Source organism: Bacillus rossius, chromosome 7 (assembly GCF_032445375.1).
Source record: "Bacillus rossius redtenbacheri isolate Brsri chromosome 7, Brsri_v3, whole genome shotgun sequence".
Classification (NCBI taxonomy): Eukaryota; Metazoa; Arthropoda; class Insecta; order Phasmatodea; family Bacillidae; genus Bacillus; species Bacillus rossius.
This window is the reverse complement of record NC_086335.1, coordinates 38827707-38849904: the sequence shown is the minus strand read 5'-3', so window position 1 is coordinate 38849904 and position 22198 is coordinate 38827707. Positions and strand designations below refer to the sequence as shown.

Below are 22198 nucleotides of genomic sequence, written 5' to 3'. Positions count from 1 at the left end.
AAACTTGTATCACTTTGGTGGAAGGCAAATGAACTGATCACTCGACTATGGCGGCAATCTGAACACACCAAAGCTTGTTCGGAGTCTGCCAAAAAAATTCAATAATAACTCAATGCAACACAAAAGTAACTAGGTTCTGCAAAAATACAGACTGATAAATACCTTAAGGAGAAAAATAAAATTTTAATATAATTTCAGTGTTCACCTACAATTAATACTATATCATAAATACAATAATGAAAATTATAAAAAACAAAATATAGTACAAAATAAATAAGATCAATTTGTAGCACATAACACATAGAAGTAACAACTAAATAATAATAAAATTAACATGTAAGGGAATTCCTTCAGGTATCAGAACAGAACCAATATGTTGCTAAATGAATACAAACCTCTTATGAAGAGTTAATATAATATTTTATCATACATAATTTGTTTTCCTACTTTCAGTGTTTTTATATCTTGCTACTTCTGTGACACTATGAAAATATGTACTTACTTTGAAGTGACAACTTCCTGAGTTTGTCCATAACATCAGGAGCTGGAGACCTTAATGTGTTCAAAGAAGTTGAGCTCGGGATAGGACTTAGTGTCTGGACACGTTCACTGAAAGAAATTGAAAAACAATCATGCCAACATAATTAATTACATAACTAATCAAAATTCCCACAGATTAAAGCAACTAACTCACAAGGGGTTGTTTGTAGTGATGGATCAAATCCCAATGTTCTCGAATTTGAATCCTAGAAGAGTACCTCGAATATACCCCTCGAAACCGAATCTATGACTCAAGTGTCAAAATAAAATAATGTACAATAAATGAAAAATTATAAGTATGGAGTTGAAACATTCTACCCATTAAATGGTTGTTTCACAAACTAAGTTTTTAGAATCAAAACATATTGTAATTTTGTTCACATAATAGCATGTTAAAATTACAACATCTAGGGAAATGATAACAAGATAGGTATGAAGAAAACAATTGACCTAGTAAACATCAGAGGATAACAGTGTTGAATTTTATAATTTTCTTTACTTCCTGTAACAATTTTCCTAGAATCCTTTTCCTCAAATATTGAATCCTTCAACTGCAAAGGATTTGATGGTATTTTCCCTCTTGTGCCGCAAATTAGTTATTTCTCTCGGCATCATGAAATTTCTAATTTTTTGTACTTTCATCAGTATAACAAGACTGATATTTAAATTTTTCTAACTTCTGTATCCTAAAGGGACCTTTATTATTTAAACTTTTGCCTGTTAGTTTGACGACAGCGGCCAGCAGCGCTCTCTTCTTCCCAAGCTGTGTTAGCAGCGTGTTTCCTGTTCCCCCTGTCTCTCTGCACGCCCCAGCGTGCAATTTCTCCCATCCAAAGCTCTGGCAGCATGCACATGTATTCGAGCACCCCCGCTCCCTTTGGCAAGTTTTGTCAGGCACCGTATCCCTTTTCGAGCCACCAGAGCATGTTAGGCATAGCATGTCAGTTGGTGCCAGCATTTCCCCCACACACCTTTGCAAACACAGTTTTTAGCTGTGCTTCTCAGAACCCAGATCCCGCCTATGACAGAATCCCCTCCCCAACTTCCCCCTCGCGTGAGGCATCTACCTTTCCCCACATTGGCCCCCAGGCCCAGCACGCTCCTGCGCTAACTCTCGTCCTCCTGCTGACGTAACTCTGCTTTTCCCGCCAGATAGCACCATCCTCTAGACCCCCATCTTCCAGTGGAATGCTATAACATGGTGTCTCTTGAGAGCCACCTATCAGCCCTGTTGCCAACTATAGGTCGGAGCCATTAAGTTTAGTTCAACTTCCCTGCCACCGAGAACCACTGGACGGGTGATCCTCCTGTTAATCCTCCCCCCCCCCCCTCCAAAAAAAAACCTGAAAGCTTATCCAGCATAGAGTAGAGAATACATATTTTAAGGGAATGAAAAGCAAAATATTTAAAATATTTAATAAAATATTTTAAACTAACAAAAATTTTTCACCGACTTTTTGCACCACTTTTGGTCAATTTTACTAACTGTTTTCTGGTGTCCCTATGGATAAGAGACACTACAGAACACTGAAATATTTGTGGTTATATTCTAAATTATACCCCACTAAGTTGTTGACAAAAAAGGGTGTCCAGAGATTACAGACTGAAGTAATAAATCCCAAAGATCACAAGCACACGGTGTGAGGCACTCACACGGTGGGGTGCCTGCCGACTGCCGAGTCGCAGGAGCTGACCCCACTGCTGTCCGTGCAGCTGTTGGAGCGGCTCTTGGTCTCCTCCGGCCACGACACGACTAGGCCGCCTGGCGAGTACACCGCGTTCTCCTTCGACCTAGCAACAAGCACACTCGTGAAAGGTGCATTCCAAAATGAGAATTCCCGGAGACCAAATCTCCCCCGGAGGATCTGCAACGGTCTGTTACAGTCTTGTAGCTTAGCTTATTAGTAGAGACAAGATTATTTAGTGAATTCCGCACAACAAAGAAATGCAAGTTAATACACAATATAGCACCATAATGCAAGTTATATCATGGAATTAAGCAGCACTTAACCAAAACCTAATTCAAAACACAAAAAACAAATTACCTACTTTTAATGTTTGAGATTCAAAAATGTCATTATTTCCGGACAAAATTTGTACCAAAAGTGCATGGACCAGAAAAATTATTTAAGTTCTTTGATTATGCATCTATTGTTGAATCAATTTAAACTACAAATACTTGCTGATTTATGTATTTTTATTATTATCGTAATGCATATTTTGCTACGCAAGTTTACTATCATATTATTTATCATTAAAATGTATCATGTAAACATTACTCTGTTTTGGTGAAATAAGTATTACAAAACTGAATTTATAAAAATGAAAACAATGATATTGAGCTCACGTCAAAAGTGTTTTAGGTAGATTTTGAAAAAAAATACTACCTATTGCAGCCATTACCACGGTGTGACTTCCAGAAATTTTTTAAATAGTCTATATTTTCATGATTCATAGACCCCAAAACCGTGGTCAACTCAAACTTTTATATATATCACAATTTTGTGAACACGATAAATGTCGCAATTTTTCAAAAATCACTTCCAACTGATACATAAAAACTAGTAGTGGAAAATCTCTGTTAAGTATAAACGGGAAAGGTTTTTTAAAAACAGAAATATCGTTGTAACTCCCACGACATGGAAAATATCACAAACGTTTGAACATATAACTCGAAGGAGTAATACCAAAATCTTATGTCTGAATAAATGTTTGATACAACCAACCATAACTAGAAGGGATTGAAAAAACAAGGGTTACAGGACAAAAAAAAATCATAACTTCCTTCGTAGGCACAACATTGAATTTGTACAAATTGTTTATTAATTTTATAATATTTATCTATAACTTTTGTCTAAAACAATTTTTCATTATACGAACCACAAGCAAAGCTTCATATAAAACAAATAGAAAATTTCCTGACAAAGTCAAATGAACTATTCAAAAGACCTTTAATTGATTCGCTTAGTCAAAGTTTTGCCAGGAAATTTGCTATTTGTTTTACACAAATTTTGGTTGTGAAGCAAAGCTTCATGTTAGATGTGAAGTAAGGCATTTGTTGCGGAGCTTTAAAACAGAAAAGCATAAGATTCGCTCATGAAATTTTTGTTTAGCCTTTTGCATATTGTGTACCCTCTTTTATCGCATAATTGTCGCACTCGCATAATCATCGCACCTATATTTTAGGCCGTCAAAATTGGGATAAAAAAACTTCTCCCGTAAACGTCGCATTTTGTTTTTGGTCCCACTATTAGATGCCGAGCGCTTTGTGTAGGTATCTTTTCTGTATAAAACTATGTATTTTAAAGTATAAATCTAATATTTATTTGAAAATTACCACTTACTTATTTAATTAAAAAATACTAAGTTGTCTTGACGTGTAAATTTTCTTTTAGACTTTTTAAACGTTATTTCCTTTATCTGATCACCGGCGTCGCCGCAGTGTACCGGTGTAGGTATATTTTCCATATAAAACTATGTATTTTAAAGTATAAATCTAATATTAATTCGGATATTACCACTTACTTATTTAATTAACGGAAATACGAAGTTGCCTGACGTGTAAATTTTCTTTTAAAGATGTTTTTAAACGTTATTTCCTTTATCTGATCGTCTGCGTCGCCGCGGTGTACCACTTATAAACATGTAGCCAGCGCTAATTGGCATCATTCATGTTTGGTTATATTGCTTCCTGTATAGAGCGCGCGCACATAGTCGAATATAGATATCTCGCTGATTCATCCAACACGCGCTCTCTGTCAAGTGCCGTTTTAACTACATTTGATAGCCCGCACTCTTTCGTGGTAAGTGTAAACTACAATGGTAGTTACACGTTAGTTCACGTCACATAATCAAGTAGCTTCCGTTCGGGTCACAGATTGTGTTTTTCTATTTAAAGTTGAAGAAAGGTTTTTGTTTAATGAATTATTAATATAAATTGTTTGGCATGCTCTTGTATACTCCACATTTTTTTAAATAAATGTACTTTCCCTGAACGGGTTTTGTTTTTATGATTAACTTTACCTAACAAAATTTTTTTTTCCGCATAATCGTCGCACCCTTACTTTTTAAACTTGATTTTATAATAAAATGTGCGACGATTATGCGAGAAAACATGGTATGTTTTGCACAAATCGAGTTGGTTACTTAAAAAATATCAATTGTGGCACAGGCCTAGCTAAGAATGACATAGCCAGACATTCTACTCATTTGCAAAAGGTTTGAGAACCGTGAATGTTCACAACTAAGCACACTACAAGACTGCAGGAGCCACGCGTGGGTCACCTGGGGGCCGACTGCCAGTCGACGCTAAGCTGCCCCGGGGAGGGGGAGGGCGCCACGTGAGGCTGCTTGCTCTCGCTGAGGCTGCGGATGTGTCTCGGGGCAGACAGGCCCCTGCCCTGGCGAGCGTGGGGCAAGGTCTGCGACTTCCTCTGGTGCGACAGCGAGCTCTTGCGGCCTGCACACACATGCCAACCCTGTAAGATCACATCAGTTGCTGTTTCTATCACTAAACTTCTGTTGGTCTCCTGAACATAATACAGTCAAACCCAAACCCTTATTTCACAAGTCATTGATTTAACAAGTTCAGTTAATTCTATTAGCATATTTCCACGAACCATCCTATATTTCAGTATGTAGTATAAGAAGTGTATGGTGGAATATAACCAGTACACCAATAGCATATATTGATGTTAAGAGGCCGTGTCACAAATTTGCGCTCCTATCTATATCAATGTTATTTTAAAAGGCAGTTTTTCTCAAAGTCTATAAGATGTAGGGGCCAGAAATTTTGCCTACTGAAAGTATACAATACATTTAACATAACCGCTTTTTTCAAATTTAGTTATCATATCATATATTATTTCTGTGATGAAAAAAATATAATCAATATTTTGATTTGTCCAGATACAGTGGAATTTTGCTTATATTTATAATTATTTAGCAAAAACTGAAAAGGCCATTGAAATGTATTGTACATTACCTTCCGATCAGTGTCTTCATGATCATGATGGGTTTATAAACCTGGGTGTAATCAAGTCTTTAACTATTTCATGACAACATTTATATGTACTTAATAATTTGGAGATAGGCCTTTTCTATCCTAAGCCCCTGAGCTTTCACTATCTGGTCTGGCGACCGACCTGACACTCTTCAACCACTTCAAGGGTCTCCGATTGCACATCCGATAAAAAAAAAGCTGTTCGTTCATTTGTTTTTGTGTCACAGACTTCACACATTTATGCCAAGGGAATATTCCGCTGATGTGACGCCATACGAATGTATTATTCGCGACCATACAACTTTTTTGTTTGTCATCGGGAAGAAATGTTCATTTTGAATTGAGCATTTTTAAATGTCAGCGTAGAATATGCTTATCTGCCCATTTTGTTTCTTTCCATAATAATGAGTAAAGTTAACATTGTCATAGACATTTTATTATATTCGTTTGCCGTCCAAGTAAAACTGTCACTATATCGCACGTAATTATATATTTTACTAATTTGTTAGTTGTCATTTTATTTAAGTTACAAATAACAGTAATCAAAAACTATTACTTAATAGTCCAGAAAAGAGATTGAGTTATTATTCATTTAATAGGGGTTTAAAGTATGGTACTACATACATATTATATATATTATACATATTATATATATTATACATATATTATCTTGTTGTCTTCTTTGTAACTTTACTGGAAGAATGGCATTTGGTATGTATGTTAACTCACAATGAAAATACTTCAGAAGTACTCAACAGTGAACAACCTAGGCCCTATACTAATTTCATTATGTTCATGGAAATATAATTAAAATTACAAATAATGAACTGTATGTGTTTCACGTAGAGATATCGTACGAACTGTATGTGGTACAGACCAACATTTGCTAAGGCTCTGAAAATACTTAATTTCAGTTAATGTGTGGAGAATATTAAAAGTTAGAAATAATGATATATATAAAACAATGCAAAGTTATCAGCATAAAAATAGAAGTTATTTTTACGTAGCGCCTATTGGAATGAATATTTTGTGTTGAATTATGTGGCATGATTAATATTCTCTTATGGTATGTGTGTTTTGTTAAAATCTTATAAAACATAACTTACTGTTGAAGGATTTTCATTTTTTTTTTGTTATGATCTTATTTAAACAAGTTTTAATTATATTACACATGTCTATTTTAAAATCATTTTAATGTATACTTATAGAATTGTAATAGGCTTTATAAGGACTCTCGAAATGCATGTGAGTATCTATAATTATCTACATCACCATTATGGCCGTTTCACAAGATCAAATATTTATTGAATTCAATCAGTTGCATTCATTGTACATGATTTTCAATTTGTACATTGAATTCAATACAAATTGAAGATGTTATTCAACTAAGCTTATTAACTTATAAGTATTTTGTTTGTCCAGTACATAAAAGTAAAAGATTCTTTATTATTTAAATAATGAGCATCTGTAAGCAATAACGTTTTCTAAATATTTACATAAACATAATGAAATCTAATTTTTCAATACTTTATATCTACGATCACATCAACGGCAGTATTATGTAATCAATGAGGTAATGAAATATCTTTAAAAGATATTTTCTCCTCTGTAAAGTAAATTTGTGATACAGCCCTCTTAATGTTAGTCTAGTGAGTTATTTCGTCTTCTAATATGCTACAGCAATATATAAAACTAAGTTTTGTTAGTGTTTTAGTCTTTTGTAATGTTAAAGTGTAATGTAATCAATTCATTTTTTTTTTGTAAATTCTTATTCATAAAGATACATATCATAATAAGATAAATAGTAATATTTGTAAATTTATATTCTTTGAAACAACATCGATAAGAGGTTCTCCTACCTCTGTTAAACTGTATGATGGTGCATTGTAAAAAATTAGGTAGTCTGACTTAAGTGAGATTGTATTTAGATTGTGTGTAATGCATATGCAATATCTAAGCATAAGAATTTATGTTATTATCCTTTTAAAACGTTACACTATGAATTTCGTATACTTTTTAATGTCAACTACCATTATTTTTCACGGAATATTACATCCAGATAAAGAATAATTACCACATGTTTGAAGATTAATTGTATTCCGATACATTTAAAGTATTAAAATTTTTAGATACGACTCATACTACAGTTGTAAATGTGAGATTTCTTGATTCTGAATCCCCGCATCCGCAATTTCCTAGTGAGCCGCCGGTCAGATTGTCATCCTCTCAGATTGTCGAGGAACCAGATACATTTTTCGTCGAGTAATCTGGCGGTATAGTAGCTTTATCACGCGCTGCGGTTACAGTTACTTCGGTTGAATAAGCCACTAAATCTCACTGTTAAAAGAGAGAACTTCTAGACCAGAATATTGGAAATAAAAATTTACTGACACGGCCTCTTAAGTCGAGTAACGTGCAAAACATACTATTTTTCAGTAAAGTAGTCAGCACAGCTTTATTATTTCTTTCAAGCTCAACTAACAGGAAACAGAAGCAAAAATATTAAAATTGTACGTGTCAATATGGTTCTTGAGTCACTATCATAGTACATATTGCATAATAGCCTACAGTACCTGCTTACAGAATTGAGACTTACATAATATTTTATAGCTTTAATTAGTACATATTGTAATACTTAATGCAAACTAAGTTAGTCATTACGATTTCAAAAAAATGAACTCCTCAATTTTTTGAGTTTTATAAATAGGCTTGAGTCAAGTACTACAACTAGAATAAAAATTTTAATTGCTAATGCACCGCTAGACCTCTAGTCTACTAAATAATATTATTTAGTGTCAGTAATACAAACAAGGAAAACAATAAATTCATATATATGCATATATATGCAGTTGAAAATTTTTTTAGTTTGTTCTCTAGTCTGACAAAAAAAATGCCACAACCTTACACAATACCACAGGCAGAGACTCACCGGGAAAGTCTCCCCAGTGCGTGGACTCGGAGGTCTCGTCCAGCAGCAGGCCTTCGTCGTCGGCACTGCCGATACTCTCTGCTTCTCCGTCCGGGATGTAGAAGTGCTGGCCCTCGTGCGACGCCTGCCCCGTGACCTTGCAGTCGGACTCCGTGCCGCTCGACAGCGACAGGTTGTCGGCCTCCGTGCCGAAGGAACTTTCTTCTTTCCCTTCCGCATCTTCTGCGCACGGTTTGTCTTCGATAACTGGCCAGCGGTCGTGGCGGTTGTGGCGCACACAAAGCCATCCTGCACCAGAAAGCAAACAGGATATGTGCAAGATTACGTGGCAAGAAATAACAGTTCATGTATATATATTTACTGCTTATAGATGATTATTTAAATGTATTTAAATAATAGCCAACACAATTTGACTACAGTAGAACCCCGATTTTGCGAACACGGATTTAACGAAAACAGCGATTTAACGTAAAGGTTTTCAGGAACCAACAAAAATCACCAATTTATTAAAATAATAATATAGATTTACAAAAAATGCAAGTAAATAGTAATGGAATCTTATTAAAAAATACACTCTGTGGTGTCAGTAATAGAATGGAGGTACTATATATTAATATGTGCCTTTGCATCATCTGTCCAAATACGAAAAAATTAAAAAAATTTTTCATATTGCTTAAAAACTCCGGGCGCTGTAACTGAATTGCGTAGGTGCGTGCCATTGCGCGCGCCTGGATAGATAGACTGTCCGCGACACATGACGTCATGAAGGGTTTCTTTGTCCGCATCCCCCTCCCCCTGTTCCTTCCTTGGCTTGACTCACCACGTTATCTTCCAAATATGCCCGCATAGTAACAGTGCTAGCCAATAATCACACGTTTCCAAATATTCCCTTTCCCATCCACCAGGTTTTTTCAACTTGTGACCACGTCACACCAATACGCCATTATCATTATTCTCTAGATGTGTAAAAGTAACGAAAAAAAGAGTACCCGTATGTATTCGTTACTATAACAATTAGTACTCGTTACTATCGTATCGTTACGTTACTCGTTACTTCTGAAACCGCATTAAAAAGCTATGTTATGTTGCACCCAACGAATCGAGTCGTATTGCGTACGCGTACATTATGACGTCGCGTAAATAATAATAATAAATAGAATATAAACAATTAACAATATTTGATAATTAACAGTTTTTGTTAACCAAGAAACAATTAAATCTCATTAATGCGGCTTTTTTATATTATCTCTTTTAAGATAATAACAAAAAACCGTGAAAATACGCGATAATAAAAAACAAAAACATACATATTTCTAATTTGTAAACAATACTTTCTTACGTTGTTTCTGTGCCAATCTCAAACTTTGTCTACACACACAATACCTTTAATAAACAGTAAAAAACTTTGACGACGAATTTCCAAATTATACTTTACTTAATAAACAAACATCGTTCTTTGTAACGCAAATTCATCGAATATGCGCGCGCATGCGTAAAACATACGAAAAATGCGAGTAACGAGATGCCGTGTGTAACGTTTCGTTACTCGTTACTAGATGGCGCACCCGTTACTCAGTACCGAATACATACGGTTTGCTACAGCTCTATATTCTCAGTAAGAGCTTTGTGCGCGGTGTTTAGTTTTTGGAATACGTTTTTTATAAGTGCTGCGCAGCTGAGCGAACAAAGAGAGTCAGCCGGCGGCCACGCCGTGCCGTAACAGCAGCTGACCGAGTACAATGACCTTTCTCCGCGTACGGCGCGCTATGGACGGTAAATTTCCATCAATTTGCGGCCTTTTTTTTTTTTAATTTTTTACTGTGACGCAATGTGTATGTAGCTCGTTTTTGTTATAAACGCTGCAGGTTGCGACTGTATTTTAATAAACTTTAACGTATTTCTTACACTTTACATATTTTTAAACTTTTTTTTATGCCTCATTTTTCACGGTTTCTAAAAATCTGTATGTACGACCGAAGTGTACGTACGAACCGGGGGCCGTACGAGCGAGATCAAAAACGTTGAAGATGGAAAGTTGACGAAGTCTGAGATAGCACGGCAGCACAAGATATCAGCGTCGACCCTGTCTACAATATGGAAACGTAGATACGCGATTATGAGTGCGGGGGTCATTGAAAATCGGTAAATCGGATTTAACGAAACATCGATTTAGAGTAAACATTTTCGGTAACCGTAGCACTTCGTTAAATCGGGGTTCTACTGTAGTTATGGGCCAGGAATTTATAATGTAGGGAAATAGGAAGGTGTGGTAAAGTATACAACTTTTATTCACCATTAACAAAAGAAGAGAGATGCCGAGGCTCGAAAACTCCAGCCACAATAAAATTAGTAGCTACAGCTCGACTCTGCCCTAAAATCGCGTTCATTGTACATGACCAGACGAGACTCAGCGGTATTTTTTTTTAACTCTATACATATTACAAAAGTTAAACGAACTATTTGGATTTGATATTTGTATTCGCGAATAAATTGATATTCATATTCATGTTCGATTCAAACTAATAAAAACTGATATTTGCACAGGTCTGTTTATTTATTTGCGTAGTTCACATAATTTTCTTTTATAATTTTTTTGTAATGGTTCTTTGTAAGAAATCTGATTGATGCAATAGTTTGCCAGTTATGTAAGCATTGGAGAGAGACAGTGGTTGCTTCAGCGTGAGAAAAATTACTCACGATTTGTTGTCATGTGTCAGTACTGGAGGATATTTTTGTGATTGGGTAGAAATTACATTACATGAGCATTCTTTTATCCCTCTTTGTTCAGACTGTGTAATTTAACTGTGTGTGTAATTTTGTGTTAGTAACATTGATTAGACCTCAACGTAATCAGTGCTTCTGAGAAGTCTCTGAATACTTAAAGTTTGTATTTCCCGTGCTGCTGTGTAGTGGCAACCATTATTCAGCATCCTGTGCCTATAGTTGGCAGCCCTGGACTTCCAGCCGGAAGTCAGTCATATTTTTCATCATGTAGCCTCACTGTTAAATTGTTGTATTATAATGGCATCTATAATCGTTATCGTATACAGTCCACTCAGTTATCGCGCTATAACACTCTTGGTGGACAACGAGCGGCTATGGAGTCAATCAGTATCTGTGTGAGGTACCAATAGGTAAGGTGGTGTCTCAGAATTAACATATTACTGTAGGGGCAGAGTATTAAGCGGCTATGGTCCAGGCTACACCGAGCTTAAAACCTTTTTGGACATTTTGATTTCAATTTGTACGACTATAGTCATGGGTAACAGACCAAAACATGAAGGAGTAATTTCATCATTGTTCCAAGAATGGAGTCCTTTGTCTTGTACCATGAGTTGCAAGCAATCATTGTTTTTAACAGTACCGTAAGTACCCGAAATTTTTTTTAAGTGTTTATGTATATACACTCCAGACCAATTTTGAGCAAGCCAGAGGTCTGGAGTGTTACCCCATTAACAACAGAAACGTGTTTCTGGATCAACATGTAACGTAAATTGTTCTGGGAAATGAGGAAAATAAAAATAGAAGTGAAAGGTTGGTTAGCTTAGGTTAGCTGCAAAAGAAAATTTTTAATTTTAATATTTTTTAATTAGAATTTTATGTATAATAACTATAGCTGACTTTACCTAGCCAACCTTTCACATCAGTATTAGTTGTTAAATTTCAATTCTACACCACCAATGCATTTTTTAAAATATCATGTAAAATCCAATTTAGTAGGAATCTCATGTATATTCTTACAATTAAAATTTGATATTTTTACTCAAGAATAATTTGCTATTCGTATTTGTAATCAATTCAAACTAAAAAAAAATTCTAATATTCATACAGGCCTAGGTTTTACACACTTTTGCAAAAGATAGACGTTTAGGCATGTAAAATGTACAGCTAGTTTTTTTATATGCGTAAATAATAAGTACTAAAGTGGTGTGTGGAGCCCTTCAGCTACTTGTGGAGCAGGGCACTCACTGCCAAAGTAGGCGGCAAGACTCTCCATTGCTGTAGCAAAGATGGGTCATGTTGCAGGTGCCTTTTTGTATGTTGCTGTTTAACTTATTAATAGGGACCGGAAAAATTCGCAGGTTCAATGACCTCTAGGATGAAATTCCACAGTTCTGCGTACACTCGGTCAAATGTCACCCACTCATCGGCTGCTGTATTGTGAGAGACGTCCCAACGTAGCAGCCTGTGATCCAACAAAGCTTTGGTCGGGTGTTTCCCATCGGCTCACGAGTCATCCAGGTGAGTTGCGAGCCAATAGCAGAGGCAGCACTGAGGTATAACTACTATTTGTATTTTAGCCTTATCGCGAAATGAACCCGCGAATTTTTTTCCGGTCTCTGCTAATTGAGTGACGGCAATGCAACCTCGTTTGCGAATGCGCAGGTACGAGTCAATCTGAAGCCGTCCAGCCCCAGACGACGGACGAACGACCGGGGAGAGACACCCACCGGCATGCTGGAGCTCGTCTGCGCCCTGGCGGGTGGTGGCGAGCAGCCCCAGCACGTAGAGGGCCGTGCCGCGCACCGAGTACACGGGGCAGGTCTCCGCCAGCCGCACCACTGCCGCCACGACCCCTTCCTCCGCCAGCAGGGCGACCCCCGCCGGGGCCGAGCCCGCGTGACCGCAGCCCCACAGGGCAGCCTTCAGCTCCAGGATCTCCTGCTCCGAGCCGCAGCGCTGCCCCGACACCACCTGGCGCGCCAACAATCACACTAACACCGAGGTTCACATACACAAATACCGAATTCACCAGATGACGTGAATATGAGGCGACCACAAACTTCTCAATTACGACTTTATGAAAACAATACAAGCACACGAAAATAAAAAAAAATTATTCATATTAGTAAATTACTATATTTAATAAAGCCTTTTGGTGCCACTTTGGTCAGAGTGATTTATACGGCCTTTTTTTAAAAAAACAGCAAACTGCAATTGGAAAGAATAAAAATTTGAGTTGTAAGGCTGTTCTTCAGGGGCCACTGGTCAGAAATCAAAGAATGCTTTGATATACATATACTGGTTGCCTGGAAGTGTTAAAGAGGAGGGGAAAGGGATACTTTGGCTAACAGCCGCAAAAACCCTTGGTTTTAAGGCCTGCATTCTTAGTGCTATCAAACAACACGCAAAGAAAGGTTGGCTACTTAGCATTTTATTAATGAACGGGAATGAAAATTTTGACAATGTTTTCACGCATATCAGCAAGGTCTCTCTTACAAACAACATTGTTTGCGATTTGTTGCTTTAAATGCATATAGTTTTTGATGTTTGATAAATAATTTGCTCTAATATTTTAGATTTGACAGTGCCTAGCTAACGCCCTAAGTAACAACTTTAGAAAAAAAATTGTATTCATGTTTTCGTCTTATTTTGTCATAAGGAATAATCGGCTGTTGTCGGTGTTGCTCAGAAACAACACGTATATTTACAATAAAACCCTGTTAAGAAAATCCCACTGTAGTAAATTTCCTGCATAATAAGTTAAAACAATTTAGCACTTGACCTATTAATACCTACAATTTTATCATTTTAATAAGTTTTACATGTTAATAAGACTAAATTTCATATTACCTTGAGACACTTAACAGGGTGTTACTGTATATTGGTTAGTGTGTAACTTGCATTTCTACGTTATGTACTGGCATGCTTTGTGGTGTTATTTCCATTTTATCACAATAAGTGATGTTGGTTCTATTTTTTTCCTCATTCTCTGGTTCCATTTTCTAAAAATCAATTCCCGGTTCTCGGTTCTGTTTTAGGTTAACCTCAACACAATTTCAAGTCACACCAACGATATAGTTTGCCTTAATAAATTATGTGTTTGTTTAACATGGCTCATCAGCACCTCACTTAAGTGTAATGTACTACATATATGGTTCAGTGTACCATTGTTATTGTGCATTCACACATCTATTTTTTTTATGATTAAAGAAAAAACTAAATAAATAAAAATTTGTGGATATTCGTGAACAGATATGAAAATACAGGATTAAAATCATTTACAAATAAGTTTGCGAATGAATTCAAAGTCAAAATACCTTTTAAATAATATTTAAATTTCATTAAAAAAAAAACTTTCCTACTATTTAATAGTGTTTGGTGATTTTTCACAAGTACACGAGTCGCTATATTTCGGGGTCTTTATTTATAAGAGATGTAAAGCTGCAAACGTCGTAGGTAATATCTGCAATTAATTAGTATTAGACAACTTTAAATCATGGTAGTTTATTTTTCAGATAATTTTAAAAGAATATTGAGCCTGGGTTATTTTTCTTTAGGTCTACTTTTAGTTGAAATTATCATCCTTGTCTGCTAGTCAAAAGAGAGGCAAAAAAGGTTCAGGATTTTGTGATCGCTGCACAAAGAACTCTGTTTATGTTCTAACGCTTCCTGCCAGAATTATAATTTCATCTGGGCGGGCTATCAGAGAGAGCAAAGTGGGGAAGGAAGGGAAGGGGAGACTGCCCATTTGTTGGTGTCGCCTGCTATTTTCAAAATTTACGAAACATTCACTTGACATGGGTCATGAAGACGCGTGCACGTTGATCGCTGGCGATATACTTCGGCGTTTTACCGGGAGTCTATTGTATTTCACTGTCATGCTTTGCGTGGTACCGGTACCTACATTATATTTATGGTTCTCGGTGCCGGTTAATTTACTGAGAACCGGCGAAATCAAGAACCGAGAACCGGGACTGACCCATCACTAATCGCAATCCACCAAATAATTATCCCTACATATAACAAGCAGAAATGTCACTACCCTAGTTATTACCAGCATTACCATAATTACTCGCATAATGTCCGCAGTAATTAGGTTACATTTTTGACAAAAAAATGGGGTGCATACATTATGAGTAGGGATCGTGATTTTTCGTTTTCGCGAAATAGATGCGAAAATATGCTAAATTATATTTTTTCCGCTATAAAATGTGAAATCTAGACTATTCCGAGATAAATGCAAAATCAAGGTAAAAAACGTAGATTCGTCTTCACTCTACACAATTTATTTACAGATTGTATTTCGTTTCAGTTCAGTATCAAAAGAAACCATCATTTTATGGCGTATTCAGCACAAATATCTTATTGTCACGTCATTCACAACAATATTGTTCGTAAATATTGAATGAAAAATGGCCATCCGTGCCTCGCGATTGTAAACAAAGCAAAGAACAACTAGCTGGAAGAGTGTCCGTCATCTTGCAGAGTACAAGTTTTTAGGCAGCCATATTCCGACATCTCTGCTTCGCCGCGCTAACAATTCCCATTTTCTGGCTGTATTTCACGTGAAAGCCGCGTTCTTGTGTAGTCTGTGGAAGCACGGTCTCCACAGTTAATACTTTCGTACTAGATCTAGTACTTTTATAACTTTATTAGAGATTTAGTACAGATCTAGTACATTTTTCTTTAGTATAATAATATTATTGTTACTCCAATACGTTTTATTATTAAGCGTAATTATTTTTAAAAAACTATGGAATGTATGTGTGTGTGGTGTGATATTTAAGTTTGAGCATTGCAATGTCATAATAACTTCCTAAATTGTTAAAAACCATAACAAATTATAATTTAGTACTTTTTTTTCTAATCTAGTACTTTTTTCTTGCCTAAGTTAATACGAAATATTTTTTCCTTGTGGAGACCCTGTGTGGAAGGTGGTGTGTTTACAAATACGTGCATACTCGTGAATGTGTTGTATACTGTTATTTCTCGTGGTAAAAATGGGACGAAACGTAATTTCCATTCGCGATCGCATAAATGAATACAAAAGTGAACCGTTCTACGAAAGTGTTACGAATATTTTAATGCGCAATTTATGAAATCGCCGTCTGGAGTGGAAAAAAAAAGATGTACTTGAAAAGCACATTAAATCTGAGGGACATCAGGCTGCAAAAAAAAAGATTCACCGAGAAATCGGATGAAGAAAAAAAGTTGGTAAAACGGCAAGCAACGGTTTCTGGCATGATCGAAAACCAAAAGAAGGCGAAAATTGAAAAAACTAAGGAAAAAAAATTGAAAAAACGAGTTTCAATAACATTATTTGTGCACTCTACATCAACTATGGCCATGAACACGGCTAAAAATATGTATTGTAATTTTAAGTATTCAATTTATTGCACTCATAAGTGCTAAAAAGTTGTTTGGAAACCTGCCAAGATAGGCTATCTTTGTAGTTGTGCTAGATCTTTATTTCTGTGGTTAGTAATATATATGTGTATTATTTAATGCTTTTTAAAAATATACTTTTCTTCGGTAATGTAAAATGAGAGAATAGGCTATATCTTGTTTTTAAAAATGCTAAAAAATGCTAAATTTCAAATTCAAAATGCTAAATGTTATTATTTTAAATGCTATAAATCACCATCTATAATTATGAGGTGAAGTCCGAAAAAAAAAATTTGTCCTCAAAATTTTACGTTTTGTGTAGAGTAAAAAAATTGCTCTCTCATAATCAGTTTACTAGCAGAGCGTTGGTGACTGGCGACCCTCCGCAGCGGACGTGAGAAATGTGACAGGTGTCGAGATAATTGGGTGCCGGCGATTAGTGGAAGACGCCACTCATTTTTTTTTCTTCTCTCACTTGCGTGTGCACTCTTATGTTCAGAAGCTGCAGCCAGCCTACACAAAATAAACGCTTTGCATGACAAGATATTTTTTTAACTAGGGATGGGGCGAATCCTGATTTCCTCGAATCCGAATCCTAACTCAAATCCTCGACTGGAATTGCCGAATTTCGAACCCAAATCCGAATCTTTTAATAGATGATGTCCACATATCTAATGTAAGTGAGATGTATTCTGCTTGCACTAAAAATCCCTTGAATTTATCACATGTAGTTTGGTACATTTCTGGTATAAGTGTATATAAAGACAAAAATTTTTTCTTGAGAAATTTCAGTTTTAGTACAGATTAGCGGTTAGGATTTTTTCTATAAATAAGCTAGAGGTCTGCGAGCCTAAGAATTTTACTTCGAGCCGAGCTCGAGCTTTTGTGGTACAGTTACACTTTTGGGAAATTATTTTTATCTTAAACTTAGTATAATGTTTGAATAAAGTATTAAAATGAAGTGGGCTTATTAATTTTGGGTAACTATTTACAGTGTGTGTTTACATTTTGCACTGCTAGAAAAAAAATAACATTTTTTTCCATTGATCTTACCTGTTTCCATTGGTTCATTAGTAACTGATATCATCCAAATAACATAACCAAGTATATGTTTGTGTAAATGTAACATATCATTGGAAAAATTTCATCCTTGTCAATTTTTCTTGAGTCCTTACTGAGCTTCAACAAACTTACCACCAAAAATCTTGTAGTTTGAAAAGTACATTCACATTGTTTCAACATTTCCACTTTTCAGCACAATAATTCTGAGAGAGATTGTCACAGAGTATTAAATTCTGTTCTTTAATCTATCATGCAGAACAATAATTTGTTCTGCACGTTCAAGAGTTAAATAAGCTCTACGATTGGAGATAGTTTTTCCAGCAAAAGAGAAGCGTCGCTCGCTGGCAACCTGCTTGGCTGGAATGCTTTAGTAAAATTGCTTAACCTCAAAATTAGTGTCATAAATATCTGTAACTGGTCATTAAAGTTTAATCAATTGAAAGTAATAAAAATAAAAGCATTTTACTTCATTCAATTTACACTTGCAAAAATAGCACACACACAATAAACCTAAATGGAAATTAAAGTCTTTTTCAATATCCTGAAGTCTGAAATATGTTTACTCATGTCATTAAATGTAGAGCTGTATTGAAGAAGCTGATTTTGCCAATATTTAGTTGAATCGGCATTTCTACCGACTTCCGATACAGTACGCTCGTTAATTTTCGGCCGATATTACTGAAAAACGAAAGAGACTGCCATAACCTAAAAATCCACGAGTACCATTTTCACTTTTCGTAGTAGTACTGCATTCTTTCAGATCGCATTATTTCTTAGCAACATGTGCCAACCGTACATATCAAAGTTTAACATCCTTTTTTTTCCAACAATGTTCTTTAATTTAATATGTCATAAATAAATAATACATTACTATCACGGTAAATATACATCTCAGTTGTTCAGGTAACTATAGTGCAAATATGGTAGCTTATATAGCCCATCCCCTTGCAACTCGCGTGACGTCGCAGGCAGCTGCGCAGTAGAGTGCGAGTTTCTGAGTCCGGACGGTTTCACCACGCTACAAACCCTCTCAGCGACCGCTCCGGAGAAATGAACAACTCAAGGTCAAAGCATTGTTGACAGCGTCGGTAAATTTCCATCCCGTTACTGTGCCTTTCAGGGGTGGCCAAGGTTGCTTTGTCTGGTGCGGACTTTATGCGGATTTTAAAAAATTCCATTTCAAGTATTTAAAAAGAAATTTGTGGACATTATGCAAATAAATACGGTACTCCCTACTGCTTGCAAGACCCGTGTCACGGAAGCGTGCAAGGAGGGGAACACCAGGCACCTGGAACAGGCTGTCGAGGCGGCCCTCCCTGAGCAGCAGCTGGAAGCCCTTGTCGTGCTGCACCAGCTGGCCGTACAGGTGCGGCGGGACGAACACGTCGCGCACCGCGTGCTTCGCGCTGGTGACGCGCCGGCTGTACCGCCCGTCCTCGCCCCGCTGGTGCAGCGTGAACGAGTCGTGGATCTCCCCTTCCACCAGGCGCACGTACCTGCGCCCACGCCGTCACTCAACCTCATTACACCCGCTCAACCAATACAAAGGCAATATTTTCTTACAAACCTGTTTTCCTATACCTGGTGATTTTTACGCATAAAACAAACAACATCAAACATGAGCAAACGTATTAAAAATACGTATATCTACTATTTGTTGGAATGTACAGATTTTTAATCTAGAAAAGCTAAAACCTTTTTAGAGATACGTAATTTTATTACGATTTTAAGTGGACAGTCTCAAACTACTTATATTAAATGCCCGAAAATAAACTGAAAAATGACATTTTAAAAAAAATGTGAGTTAGTAAAAATATAGTGGAAATTAAGTTGCGTGACTTCCAGCACTACTTAATGTCGTTGCTGCAGACTCCCGCCTGAGCGACAGAGCGATCTGGGAGGCATGACCCACCATCCCACAAGCTACTGTTCCTGCTGCTGCCCGGGCTGTGCCCCCACCAGGCATGTAGCCACAGCCCTGGCCCCGGGCCGTAGGTGCCTCTTCTAAGGTACTAACTGGAGCCCAGTGTCACCCAGGTGCCCCGTGATGGGGCAGCACTAAAAAAAAGGCCACCTACCTGTCTCCCTATCCACAGAAGACAGCCAAGGAGAACTTAATCACAGCTTGGCACAACTGCAACAATTTCCAGCTGACATTTCTATACTCAACTCCAAGCAGTTTCAGGAATTATTTTCATCGTGACTGGAGTTCTAGAGCTGGTGTTAAATATTTGAAAGCAAGCAAGGAACACCTGTAGTTGAAGCTCGTGGCCCAGTGCTCCAACTCGTTGCTGACAAAGTTGGCATCCTGGAGGAACGTGAACCCCGCTGGAGTCGACAGGAACCTGATCAGCAGCAGCAGGCCTCTGTCCCCCAGATGCAGAAGAGATGGCCTCAGAGCTATGATGGCATCCAAGTACATCTGAGGACGAACACGAGCAACCACGTCATTGTTTCAAAAATTCGTAAGCCACGAAGCACGGAACAATGTTCAGCTAGTTCAACTTTAACTGAACAAATTTTAAAAACCAAGCTTCAAAATGACACACTTTCAATTGCCCTCACAAGTTAAGAAAAATAAATAATTGCCTGGTTCCCTTTAGCACCATCTCTATTAACTTAGCATCATAAAGCAAAATTATGTGGCTATTATTAGGGATTTTATACATATAAAAATTCATTATTAAATGCAGTCACCATACAACACAGTTGGAGGATGCAACAAATTAGTTATGTTATAACCACCATAAAACAGCAAATAAAACATAGTAAAAAAAAAAAAAAAAGCTCCGAGTATTTAAAATTAAATGATGTACTTTTTGAGAAAACTTTTACTCTTTTAATTCTATACTTCAGATCTTACCATTAAATATTTATAATAATTAATGAAAATTACATTTCGTTCCCAACATCTACATGATTATATTTAAATTGTAACTCACATGTTTGAAAGGGTACAGTGTATAGTATTCAGGGTTCCCACACTTTTACTTCAGCAAAATTCCCTGAGTTTTCCCTCTTTTTCCTGTCCGACACAAAATTTTTCCCGGTCCTATCAATAAATTTGGCAAGAAAACGAAAGTCGCAATGAGCCAATGGCTACCAAAGGTTTGCGGCTGCGATTATCTACTGTTGTTGAATTTAGGAGACAAATCAATTTAGCTCAGAAAGCTCAAAAATGGTTTATTTAATAAATGTTAACTTTCAAGCATTTAAGTTGGCATCCTTGCAATGACTTCTGATCAGCTGTTCGATAATATTTTGTAAACATAACCTATACCGGCTATACCAGTCAGTTCAAGATGTCAAGTCTGATTGAGAATTGCACCGCGGAAGAACAATGTGCCATGATTAGATTTTTAGTGTTGGAAGGTGTTAAAAGTAGAGTGATATCCATGCAAGGATGTTAAAAGTGTATGGGAACAATTGTTTAAACAGTTCGAACATTTACACGCAGGTAGAACAATTTAAAAGTGGCCACAAAAGTATCAGTGATGAGCAGCGAAGTAGCCAACCAGTCAAAGTTGAATCTTGCATTGACGCGATAATCGGAGACAACAGAAGAATCACTATTGAAATTATAGCTGCAAAAGTATCTGCAAGTGTTGGAAATGTCCATAACATCACTCAAAATAAACTGCAATACAAAAAAAAACCTGCACGAGTTGGGTGCCGAGACAACTTACGAACACCCACAAAGAAAGGAGACTTCAAATCAGTAAACAGTTGAAAGCTTGATGTACCACTGAGAAAAAAGCTTTTTTTAAAAGAATTGCAAAGGCGATGAAACATGGATTCACTATTTCGAGCCTGAGTCGAAGAGACAAAAGCCTTGAGTGGAAACACACAAGTTCTCCAACGCTGGAAAAATTCAAGACCCAGCCTTTTGCTGGTAGAGATGCTTACACGTTTCTGGGATTCACAAAGCTCTATTTTATGAGATTTTTTTGAAGACTAATGAACAATTAACAGTATGTTGGAAAACAAATTGAAGCCTGCAATTTGCACTAAAAATCATAGAATTTTGAAAAAGTTTTAATTTTTCTTCAGGACAATGCACGGCCGCATAAGAGCACAGATAACGCAAGAATGCAACTTCCTTACAGTCCAGATCTCGCCCCCACAGACTTTCAAATGTTTGGTCTGCTTATGGAAGCTCTACACGGCAAAAAATTCAGCTCTAAGAAAGAAGTCAAGATTCATGTGCTCCAAAAGTAGCTAAAAGAATTTTATGCCAAAGGCAATGATGGGACAAGTGATTAAGTGTTGGGGGGGATTATGTTGAAAAATAGGTAAAATTTATTTTGATTAAATAAACAGTTTTTGAGCTACATCAATTTGTCTCGTTACTTACTGAATGACCCTTGTAAAATTATTAAAAGTGATTCATTATTTATTTCCTCACATGTTATTTTATTTATGCCATAAATAAAATAGTTAATGCCTGATCTCTAGTGACATGTATTAACAATGAGATAATTAATGTCAATATTGATAGTATGTGCTAAATAAAATAACGGGTCTACTTTTTTACCATTTTAATAAATTTCACTATT

General features: G+C 36.6%; 1 protein-coding gene across 1 annotated transcript in view; it reads right to left on the bottom strand.

Moving 5' to 3' along the window:
* LOC134533860 (rapamycin-insensitive companion of mTOR) overlaps positions 1-22198 on the bottom strand; it is a 107880-nt gene that overhangs the window by 36280 nt on the left and 49402 nt on the right. The window contains exons 15-21 of the mRNA XM_063371562.1: positions 19895-20064; positions 18931-19138; positions 12923-13166; positions 8472-8759; positions 4825-4999; positions 2194-2331; positions 503-609 (exon numbers count right to left, since the gene is read on the bottom strand). Coding sequence (XP_063227632.1) covers positions 503-609; positions 2194-2331; positions 4825-4999; positions 8472-8759; positions 12923-13166; positions 18931-19138; positions 19895-20064 — 1330 coding nt within the window. The remainder of the gene's footprint in view (positions 1-502; positions 610-2193; positions 2332-4824; positions 5000-8471; positions 8760-12922; positions 13167-18930; positions 19139-19894; positions 20065-22198) is intronic.